General features: G+C 40.4%; 1 protein-coding gene across 1 annotated transcript in view; it reads right to left on the bottom strand.

The window, feature by feature from the left end:
* The window catches only part of GMPR (guanosine monophosphate reductase), a 73838-nt gene extending 64189 nt beyond the window's left edge, over positions 1-9649 (bottom strand). The window contains exon 1 of the mRNA XM_075213106.1: positions 9192-9649. Within this exon, the coding sequence (XP_075069207.1) occupies positions 9192-9278 (87 nt within the window). The 5' untranslated portion in view covers positions 9279-9649. The remainder of the gene's footprint in view (positions 1-9191) is intronic.
* Positions 9650-12274: the final 2625 nt, after the last annotated feature.

Below are 12274 nucleotides of genomic sequence, written 5' to 3'. Positions count from 1 at the left end.
CAGGAGGATTAAGAACGCCATCAAAAGAGCATTAAGCACACGCACCAGGGGGTATATTTACTGCGGGTTTGAAAAAGTGGAGATGTTGCCTATAGTTATCATTTATTTAGTACATTCTATAAAATGACAGCTAGAATCTGATTGGTTGCTTTAGGCAATATCTCCACGTTTTCAAACCCGCAGTTTAGTAAATATACCCCCAGGTCTGTTTCAGTACTATGTCTCCTGATTCCTGACTGATATAGACTGGAACTGACCATAAATATAATTTCCAGTTGATTTTTAACAACTTTCCCAAGAAAGGTTTTAGTTTATTTATGGTAATTTATATATTGTTAATCTAATTACTCAGCGCTGTATAGAGAATGTGTAATTATTCACACCAGTCCCTGACCCATTAGAGGCTTACACTCTAAATACCCTACAACACTTACACATGTGGAAGGTTTGATACCGGTCTGAAATTAGATATTCAGTCTAGGTCTAAAGAAGGTTTTGTTTTGTTTTTGTAGAAGAGGTCTGACAACTGCTTCCTTTAGTAGTTCAGGAAAAATTGTGCGTTGTACTATTTTGGCAAATACTATTATTATTATTAATAATATTATTATCATAGATTTGTAAGGCGCCACAGTGCTCCGCAGCACTGTACAGTAGGGAATACAGTACATACATAAAATAGGGACAAGCAAGATAGACAAAATAAATGCAGATATGAAAACAAAGGGTATGAAGGACCCTGCTCATTAGAGAGCTTAGATTCTAAGTGGAAGAGGGCACAGCTGAAACAAGAGGTGCAAATGTGGTTAAGAGTAAATATTTAGACAGTTGTGAGGGTCTATTAGTGTGAATAGTGTTATGGGGGATAAGGTCACCACTAAAAAAGAGATGCATTTACAAAGAGCATCTAAAGATTTAAAGGGTGTGGGAAAGTCTGCTTGAGCACGGTAGGGAGTTCCATAACTGGAGCACAAAACTAGGGTTGTGCCAGTGGCGGATACAAGGGGGGGGGGGATGGGGCGATCGGGGCGGGGGCTTGCTGCCGACAGTGTACTGCCCGGCTGCTCTGATTGTGTTTTAAACACAATCAGAGCAGCGGGGCAGCACACTGCCACTGCCGAGCAGACCTGCACATAGTGTGCAGCCGCCGGCAGCCTTAGAAATCAGAAAGGGGGCAGGGCCTAAATTGCCCCCCCCCCCCTAAAATCGCCCGGGGTATATCAATAGTCTGGATCTGCCCCATGGTTGCGCTGCTGAGAGTTTAATTAGTATAAATTTATACTAATTAAACTCTCAGCAGCGCAACCCTAGTTTTGTGTTTTTTTGTGTGTTCGATCACTTATGGTGGCTGTTTGCAATCCACCGCGGATTTGCAGCAGCTGAGAAGTTTGATTATCATTAGTTTCTCCTTTACTCTCCCACTTAGGCAGTAGTAGTAGGCATTATTCCCTGGTGGTCTCCTGTGTGTGCCATCAACCCCTAGTGGGTTTTTCTGTCAATTCCATAACTGGGGAGCAGCACGGGAGAAATCTTGTAGGCGAGAGTGAGAGGTGGTTACCAGAGATGAGACAAGACGCAGGTCAGAGGTTGATCTAAGAGGACAGGAGGGAGAGTATTTTGATATGAGACTTGAGATGTATGCAGGGGTAGTGTTGTTGAGGGCTTTGTAGGTACGGGTGAGTAATTTAAATTAAATTTAAATTTGATTCTGGAGGACACAGGGAGACAGTGTAGAAATTTGAAGAGGTGAGATAGAGGTGGGCATGCAGTGGAGCAAAAGGAGTGGAGATTTTGGAGGGGAATAGGGTTGAGGGGACAGGATGTAGGTTACTGGAGAGAATGAATTAAGGGAGGACTGGGTGTGTAGGTAAAGATGGGTATAATGGGTGGAGTAAGTGTAATGTAGCATGAGGAAATGTCTTATCGAATGGTGTCCATTTTGTCTTTGAAATAGGTGGCTGTATAGGAGGAAGGGGGGAGAAGGTGCAAGTGGGCAGAGAAGTGAGTTGAAGGTGACAAAGAAGTGACATGGGTTAGAAGACTGGGTGGATAGTAGAGATTTGAATAATATTTGTTTGGTAATTGAAAGAGCAGTACTATAAGATGAAAGGATGCATCTACTGTATAGTGGAGGAAATCTGGATAGATTTACTCCAGTGGCGCTCTGCAGAGCTGGAGCACTTTTGCAGGTAGCGGGTCTGTTTGGTGTGCCATGGTTCGGGTTTGGATCGTCAAAGACTATATGTATACTCATATGTAGTAGCTGGAGCTGCATTATCTAGGGCTGAAGTGAGTGTTTAGTTATAGAAAGAGGCAGCCTGTTTAGGACAGGACAATGCAGTCAGTGGAGAAAATAGTTGTTTTAGTGAAAATGAGAAGTGGATTGGGTTAAGAGTACTTAGGTTTTGCTGTGTAGACGTGGATGTGGATGCAATAAAAATACTGGTACAATGAAACATTACAAGAATTGTTAACGCTGGGTCCAGATGACAGGTCGTGAGAAGCAACCTTAGGGTAATTTCCACAATGTCTTTTACATCCAGGGAGTCAAGCTAGTCCAAGAGGCCAGATTGCCCACATTTACAAGTTCATTGCCGCTATTGAGATTACAACCCAAGAAGATTGCAAACACATTACACTTTGTCTGGGAGATGATTGTCTGAGACTTCAAAGTCACTCCACTGTAAGGAAAAGCTGAGCTTGTCTGTTGTTTGCTGTCATAATCTCACTTGACAAGACCTCCGGCTTCTAACGGGTTATTGTGGATTGGTATTCTTCTGTATAATTGATTTCTTTAATTTTATCCTCTACCATGCAATTAATCAGCCATCGTCTTTTAAGCCTGCAACCCCCTCCTCTTTAGCTCCCCAATAGTGTTCTCAAATCAAGTGCTGGTGGTGTCATTTGTGGGCCAATATGAACAAGAGTGATAGTGACCATTGTGACCATCACATCCCTATTATATTAACAAACAAGAGAACAAGATTCCTCACTGGCACCCATTAGACCAGAGAGATCCATATTTTTCAGTAGCTGAGAACACCCCTCATAGGACGATACCTGGTTATCTCCATGGGTGACGCTATATTTTGAGGGGTCATGACAGAACCATATGAGGTGGTGGTCTGATCAAGAAACTGGGTTAATTGTTAGGTCAAAGTCTTCTAATCTGCTCCTCAAAACAAGATTAAGTACTTGATCACTTGTATGCATAGCAGAAGCAATACTTTGTGTGAGACCCAGAGCATTCATTGGGCAAAGGAGAACTTAGCCAAGGTGTGAGAGTTTATCATCGACCCATGCATTGAAATCTCCCATGACTAGGGCTAGGCCATCAACAATATTTGTGATTTCTTGTAGGCATATCTTCTCATCTACAGGATGGTGGTAGATGAGAAAGAATCTGAAACCCAAACATGTAGATCTCCGGGCAGCAGTACACTCAAATGAGTGAGTTATTCCTACTTGGTGGGATCTATGTTTAAATGTTTTTTTAGTAAAGCAGATTGTCCACTCCATCTCTCCTGCAGTCCTGTCTTGAGCAGAGAATCACAGAGTAATTAGGTAGGATTGCAGCTTCAATATAGGGGCCGCATTTTAGTCTAGCCAGGTCTCTATAATGTTTGCTAGATCTGATTATTCACTAAGGAAATTGATTATAGCAGTTATGTTTCTTATGGATCTTCTATTACAGAGCATAGACTTTATAGGGTATACAAAAGGGCCTGTGGTAGTTTTCTGTATATCCAGGAAGGGGGTGGAAAAAATGGCAAAGCAGTGATGATCGTGCAATAGGCAAAATCCAGTCCAAGCTACAAACAGGATAAACAAGCTAAGATTTGGAACAGGGAGCAAACAGTAAAGTTGGGGTCATGAGCTAAGGCTCAGTCCAGACAGCAAACAGGATAGTTGGGGTGATAAACCACAGTCAGATACCAGAAAGCAGACAGAATTCAGAACAGAACAGGAGCAGAGAAATGCTAGTGTGTGAAAGCTATGACCAGCAAGATCTAGATGAAACAGGTTGCCATTTAAGACAGCTGGCACCAAAGGGCATCAGGTAAAGACCAGATACATAAAGCATGTGGCCGTAAGCACTGCAAGACAGCACAGCAGACTTGTCTGCATAATATCACCAGTAAAAAAAACACCAAAAACACTGCTTAGAAAAGCAGTTAACTGCTGTTCCAGAAGGTCACACTGGGAGAATCCAAAGTTCAGTTTCTCCGAACACTACAACGTCTGCTGGACACTACTTCTATATGTCTCCTCTTTGGAAGTAGGGGTGAGTATGGGCAAAGGACTTAGAGAGGTACAGCTGACAAGAGGTTTTCAGCAAGGGATAGAAGTATGTAGCCAGTATTGGTTTAATAGGACCTATTGGGAGGAATGTAAGAGTGAAGCTTGAGGTGAAGGAAACATTTGGTCATATGTGAAAAAGAAAATATTGTTACGATCAAACTGTTCAGATCGTAGTCAGTGATGGGAGAGGGGGATGTATAATTGTTCAATCAAGTTTTGTGTGACCAAAAGTGCAAGAGGAATCAGTCTGATTTATATAGGTTTCTGCTGTGCTTTTTTTGTTCTACTTTCCATAAGGAAATATTTTGGAGCAGAGTATTAAACCAGAGTGAGTTTTTATCCTGTTGCTGACTGAGAGTCATTAAATTAGTAAAAAAAAAACAAAAAACAAGCTTGGGCAAAGGAGTAAAAGTCAATTCTTATGGATGGGCTGCAAAGTCGTTTGAAGTAGTGCCCCCAGTTTAAAAAAATACATTTTAGTGACCCCTTATAATAATAGGGGTGCTTCCTTCATAAGCATATACTGGGGTAACACTATTTTTAAAATACCGCAGACATAATTATTCTTTTTTTTTTTAATACAGGGGTCACTACTATTTAGATTATTTGTATCCGTGGCCCTACTAGTTTAGGCATTAACACCTGTACTCTGTTAATCATTTATGTTTATTTTGTATCATGTGTGTTTATAATCTGCAAATGCAAAGCACTTTGGGCCTGAGACATTAAGGAAAGTAAGGCAAGAAAAGGAGTAAATGTTCTCCGGGACAAACCATGTTACAATGCAAGGGGTGCAGATTAATGTATTATTTTACACATAAGTTAGATATGGCTGTTTTTTCATCTAGCACACAAATACTTGATAGCTTTATTTTTACACTGAAATTTAAAGTAGATCTAGAACATGCCCAACCCCAAATATAAATCTATCCCCACATTTTAAATTTGCCTCCCCCTCCAATGCAACATGGTTTTGCCCAGGTGCAAAGTAACTCCTTTTTTATGCTTTTTCTTGTTAATGACTCAGGCCCTTTGATTCCTATAGGGAGAAAAGAGCTATATAAATAAAATTATTATAATTGCTATTCATTTTGGCCTATAGAGGGCACCACTATTTATTTTTATAATACCAGAGGCACCATTTTTTGTTAGTTAATACTGCTGGTACCATAATTACTTATGTTTAATACTGGGGGCACTATGAGTTTTACTGGGGGCACAACAAGTTAACACTATTTCATTTATTAGGGGGGCAATAACATTTTTTTTAGGATGGGGACACAGGATTTCTTTTGCAGGATTTGGACAACACATGCAGTGCACAGTTGTGACACTGCAAGAGCAAGTATGCCCTGTTATCCATACGCATGCTTGGCACTTATAATGCCACAAGTGCATTCACTATATTTTAAAAAAATTTCCTGACACCCACCAGCCAGCTGCTCAGTATTGAGCCGATTAACTATAGGTGTGGGGCTCGATTGATAGTTTGCGTCCCACCATAGAGGACCAGCCCTGATTCTGAGTAGGCTGGGCTTGTCCAAAATGGACGGGAGGGGTTTTCTTTTTTTTCCATTTCTTTTTTTATCAAACAGTATGCACTTTCAGCTATTTTGTCTTTGTGGACCACATATCTTTTCTTTTGTACTGTCCAACTCAATTTATTCACTGAATTTCAGAGTTGGGATAGGCAGTGCATCCCTAAATCAAGTTGTACAATTTACGTTTCCCTCACGCAACAAAAAATGTTTTTTTTCCTATTGCTTTTGCTCCTACCTCTAAAGCTGGGTATACACCTATGCAATCATACTTCAGATGCAATTCTGTAACAATTCTACCAACGTTTGAGTCCGATAAGTATGCCGATACATGCGTACACACTTACATGATTTACCTTCAGACCTGTGATCTTCATCTCTCATAACCATCTGTTGAAAAGACATTGTTCCATCGCAGATCGTGATTTTTAGGAAATTTAGAAAACCAATCAACAGATGCTATGCGTTTTGATTCTGGGAGCGCACACGCAAATGTAATATCTGACCAAGCGGTCATGGATCGTATGATCTGCACCATAGTTGCATAGGTGTGTACCCAACAAGAGACTTTGTGTGGACCTTTATATAGCACCAACATGTTGTGCAGTGCTTTTACACAGACCATTTTTTACAGAACTCCCTGTGTCCCAGAATTGCAAGTTTATACTTGTTTTCTTTTCCTACCTTGCTTCCAAGAGATCCAGAGGTAAGGTTAAAAAAAAGGAGTTTGTGGGGCTTGATTATACAGTTTGCTGTGAAAAGTGGGTCGGGCAATTACGTTGTCCAGCCTCACCCAACTCAATACGCAACCAAGTCTTCACACCCCTGCCACAGTTTATATCATGGCCCTGCCCACCTTGCAGAAGGAAAGTCCACCCAGGATAATTGCCTGCTCTCTATTAAGGATAGTTGTCTACTCTCCTGGAATGTCTGGGAGACTCCCAACTGCCCATGTGGTTGGTGAAGTGGGATGGGAGGCAATATGCAGTATTGACCCCGCCCCCTGATGTAATTGGCCAAATTTGGTTCTGTTTAGCATATGGCAGATCCTAATGACACAATTTGGGTGGCCACAGCCCTCAAAACAGAGCATGGAGATCTCCACTCCCGGAGGCGACATCTCCAAAGTTAGTAAGTATGCTATTAAGACTGGGAGGACTTCCCCTAATTTAGCAGTCTACTGGACATTCAAGAAGACTAGGTCACTTTCTGTAAGCTCCAATAAACAGTGAAACTAGACCAAAACATTTCTGATCACGTATTATCACTCTTATGGCGGTGAACTCCCCACTTTGAAATAATCGTTTGCACTCTATGGGCTAGATTTACTAAGCTGCGGGTTTGAAAAAGTGGGGATGTTGCCTATGGCAACCAATCAGATTCTAGCTGTCATTTTGTAGAAGGTACAAAATAAATGAAAGCTAGAATCTGATTGGTTGCTATAGGCAACATCCCCACTTTTTCAAACCCGCAGCTTAGTAAATCTAGCCCTATGTTTTCTTTGCCAAGTCCACTGTGAATGTGTCACGCTCAAATACACACTATATTGACTATTAGCAGTGAATGCAGAGAAACATGGCACATTTTTTAATGCTGTCAAGTGCTGCATTGTGCTATTAGTCTCAAAGAGACTTGCTTTATCTATAAGTATCTGTGCAGAGTGCACCACAGGTTGCGTGCATGGATGCACATGCACAACAGCTGAGGATCCTTGTAAAATGTTTTCAAATATAGGATACAATGGATTTCAGAATAGTTTTGGAGTGCAATAGTAATACAACAGCAATCTGCTCTACATCAGACTAATAACAGTGGCTACCCTTAATTGCTCTTCGGAGTATATACAGTGGTCACTAATCAGTTTAAAACAGGAGGAAAATAAACATCCATCCCATTCCCAGCTGAAAGAATGATAAGAGTAATTGCATACAAGAAAACATTGAATGGTGCAGGCATTAGCAGGAGTGACAGGCCTGGCCCTTTAAAAAGCTTGCCGTTAACAGTCGCAGTCTGCAATGCAGTGTTGTTTTACAGCAGTGGTCCCAGAGATGCGTGCCACAATGATTGATATCCATTTTTTCAGTTAAAACAAGATCAATGAGTACCCTATATATGTCTGTCACCTTGAATAACACATGCATAATATAAGTGAGAAAGGAAGCTAGGAATGACAAAGCAATTTCCAAGAAAGCCACTACAACAGAGGGAGGCACCCACTCTGTAGTGACTAGAGCACATGTCTGCTATGAATTGCTGCAGCAAGAATGCCTTGAAGGTGACTTCCTACTGCAATGTATAGTAAAACACAGTTATACTGTATAGCAGTAATCTTTGTGTTATTAATATCACTGTCTAATTACAGTCATATGATTTGCAGTTATGTTTAGGGAATAAGGTTGAGTTTTTTACAGACAAATGAAATATATGATGCACAAAAATGTTGCAATCAATATAACTTGTAAAAATGTGATTATTAATATGTGCAGCAAAGAATAGAAAATAATCTACTGGGGCAGTGACGAAAGGAATGCACATACTGTATAGCTTGGGAGTATATTACCAGATACATAGAAGAATATGTATATTGTTGTCATGGTGCATGTAGTTATTTCCCATAATCCTTAAACAATTTCTAGCAGTGCATGGGTTAATCCATCCCCTGTTGGAAGTAACAGTCCCTGTGTGACATATGCCAGGAAAATGTGTCCACAGAAAAATACTTGTACAGTACTTGAATCGGTGCTGCTGCCGACTGTCATTGTCATTTGTGTTTACAAGTGCTGGAAGCTTGGCTTTCTAAATGCCCTTCCCTGCTTAATCCACCTCTAACCAGAACTATGAGTTCTTTCAGCTGTCAAGGTGAATTACTAAACAAGGTGAAAGAGTTGTAGGAGCCCAACAAATCTTCTCTCTCCCCCCCACACATTATCCCCTGCTATAAAACCTTAGGTGTAACTGTACTCCGATTTAGCAAATTAAATAAAAAAAATCCACATTGGAAATTTCCACCTATAGATGAGAAACTGTCCTGGGACTATTTTGAGGTATGTATACACCTTCTGCAATTTACTGTGTCTGGTTGTTTATAGTTAATTTATACTTTTTTCTGCAGGTTTTAGTCAAACTTTTTTTGCTATTTGCAAACCAAATTAATGTCACAATTGCAATCCCCTGTGCAGACTGTAAAAAAAAAATCAACAAAATATGTTGCATTTTATCATGTTTTTACAGTTGATCATGTGGTCAAGATAAAAAAAAGTAACAATATCTCCTGGGAAAAAGCAGTATACAACAGTCACAGTAATATCTACTATATACTATATAGTATAAATGTATGCTGGGTATAGAACTCACCTCTGATCTGCTTTTGAGACTGCTTCTCTTTGGTCTGACAAGGACATCTTTGAAGTCTAGCTTGAGGTCTGCGTCCACTCTCGGCATCCTTATAAATGATTAAAATCCTTCTATCCTGTAATGCAGAGAGGAGCAGATATCCTTCCCGTTTGTTGCAGAGTGTATGTACCAGATATAAACCTGCAACAACCAAAGCCTGTATGTTCTTCAGCAAGAGTATTTATAGTGCGGAAAAGGCCAACAGTGAATGCACAAGCCCCATATCTTTATTAGGCAAGCGCTGTTTTTAGAAAGTGCTTTTGTAGATCACAGCAACAGTACTGTAGTCTCTGGCTCCTGTTCTGCCGGCTGATCGTGTGTTTGTATTAACAGACTCTACTGCTCTCCATAGCACTGCTGCGTAACCACACCAAAGCACTGCAAACGGGCAATCAATGAGCTTTGCTGCATGTTAACAGCTCTGGAGGTACAATCTGCAGTAATTATATTGTGTGACAAAGCACAACACAGCAGAGCAGTAAATAAATGTGACTCAGTCAAGCACTTTAAGAAATAAAGTACAGTTTTTCTAGCTAGGGTGCGTACATCCTTTCAGCTGTACTTTGCTTAATATTATCACATATGACGTGTGTCAGTGATGCCTTCTGCTATGTGCAATGTGTTGTAACAATGCAAGACATATTCTAACATTTAAAAAAAGGTTTCTGTTGCCTTGAGATGTAGACACCTACTTTCATTAGTGTTACCAGGTAATGAGAATAATAATATTATAATGAAGGCACTTCTAGTGCTTCAGGGGCTTATTTATGAAGGTACTTTTAGCCCAAAATCCTCCGAAAACTGCCATTAATCACAAAATAAAGTTATGAGGTTATTTGTAGATTAATATCTGCTGCGGTCCCACTGATTTCGTACACAAAACCAGTATTGCGTGGTTTAACAAGTTTTCTGAACTTGTCCGCAATAGCATCTGAGGATGGCGTTAGCCATTGAAGCCTATGGGAAAAGCATTGCAATAGAGAGATCTTTCGATCCCTCACCGCATCTTACCTGCTCTCCCCTTCGGTCACTATCGCAATTATACCTCTGCTCATGCGCAAAGCCATAATAACCGGAAAGAATGGGAGGTTTAAGGTAAGTGAAATCATTTCCGGGACAGCCTCCTATCGGAAGCGATATCCTGGGACAATTTCTTTTTATGAAATGAGGCAGAAAAATAATCTGTTATCGTTGCAATGACATGATAATTAACAGAGCAAGACCATGTAAATTAATAAATATCATATATTTCATTAGGTTCCCCAACAGATAGTGAAAGTGGAGAAGAGGATGTGCCAGAGGTAGAAACACAAAAGGAGCAATTCGAAAGGTAGGAAGTGAACCAGGAACGAACTGTGTCACTAAGGCCATTGAAGTGAATGGTGTGTAGGGGAAGAGGGGATCAACAGTGTCAAAAGTGGTCCAGGAGAATGAGTATGGAGAAATTACCCTTATGTCATAGTTCGAGCTGTATTGTCTAGGGCTAAAGTAATTGTTTTGTTGTAGAAAGAGGCAGCCTGATTAGGGCAGAACAATGCAGTCATTGGAGAAAATAGTTGTTTCAGTGAAAATGAGAAGTGGATTGGGTCAATAGTACTTAGGTGTCATTGTGTATGTGTGGATTTGGGTGCAGGGGGAGGACATGAGGTAAAATGAGACTATAGATTATTACTATAAATTATTCGTCAGGACAGGCTCAAATCCGAGGCGCTGGCTATCAATTTTAATAAACAGATACGTTAATTAATTTTTTGTGGTAAGAAATTATAATTAATGTATAGAAAATGTGAAGGGTCATAACTAGACCCCATGGACACCAACAGAACAGTAACACCCAATGACCAACTTAATATAAAAATGTGAAAATACCTGGGGGTCTGGATGTCAAGTAGAAGTAAAAAAATTTGTTTTTGATGCCCCTGAATTGTCAGATCTGCACTATGTCTGATTGTTAACCACATATTTTACTGGCCACAATACTTTGAGGATTTATTCTTAACAGACGAGTAGGCTGAAAGTGAAGTGCAATGTTTATGATATATGTTACTGACCACTCCTACTGATGATGCTTGGACACCATTCACTCACAGATTGTAAATGTCAACTGTGCACCAGTGTGGTGCCCCCAGTTGTAGGTGAATAGTACTGCCACCAACAGGCTACTTCACTGGCACCTGAAACTACCTGCTTCTGGGTGGTGTTTTTAGCTGCTGCAGCACCTCGATGCTAGTTACTCTGGCCAGGTTCTCCTGACCGCTTTGGATTATGACTGTTAGGTAGTGGGCTGAGCATTGATTTAGGATTCTGGGATCATCACAGGACAGCCAGGGGTTGGACCAGTGTTAGTTATTGTCTGTAGGTCAGAGAAATACAGCTAAAGTACAGTGATAACAGCCCTGGCATTATGTTATACCTGAGATAGTAAGTGCTTTGTTTGCTGTTCTGAAGCTACAAGACTGCCATTATAATAAAAGTGCCTGCTGTCCAATTCTAACGAGTATACTTATGAAAGTCTGGCCAGTGAAAACATCTATTCTAAGGATGGACATTATTAGACATTTTATGTGGCTATTATAAAAAGGTACTCAGAGTACTGTGAAGTAAAGTTGTAATCAAACTGTTTACGTTATAGAAGTACTAATATATAGGAATATTATTATTGTTTTTGTTATTTTGAAGTAGGCCCGCTCAAGCTTGTGAACATTGTATTTAGATTATACTTGTTGCTAACCATTATTTATTTAAAGGTATTTTAGTGATGTATTATTCCAGTATAATAAACCTGACGTCACTTCACTCATTTGGTGACCTTTATGATATTGGGATATCGGGGATTCTCTGTTTCACTGTCGTGCCCTGACCGAAGAATAGCGGCCAGCAGGGATCCCAGATACAATCCTCTCTCTCACAATACCTGCCCCTAAGGGAGTGTTATACACCACTAAATTGTTGGCTACATTACATTTCTGTGTGTTTGGCTCATTCCAGACTATAGTAGGTGTGGCAGCAGACGTGTCCCAATCTCCTTGTTGTCGGGTACTATG

The sequence above is a fragment of the Mixophyes fleayi genome, chromosome 5 (assembly GCF_038048845.1).
Source record: "Mixophyes fleayi isolate aMixFle1 chromosome 5, aMixFle1.hap1, whole genome shotgun sequence".
Lineage (NCBI taxonomy): Eukaryota > Metazoa > Chordata > Amphibia > Anura > Limnodynastidae > Mixophyes > Mixophyes fleayi.
Note: the sequence above shows the minus strand (reverse complement) of the source record. Positions and strands in the feature narration are given on the sequence as shown.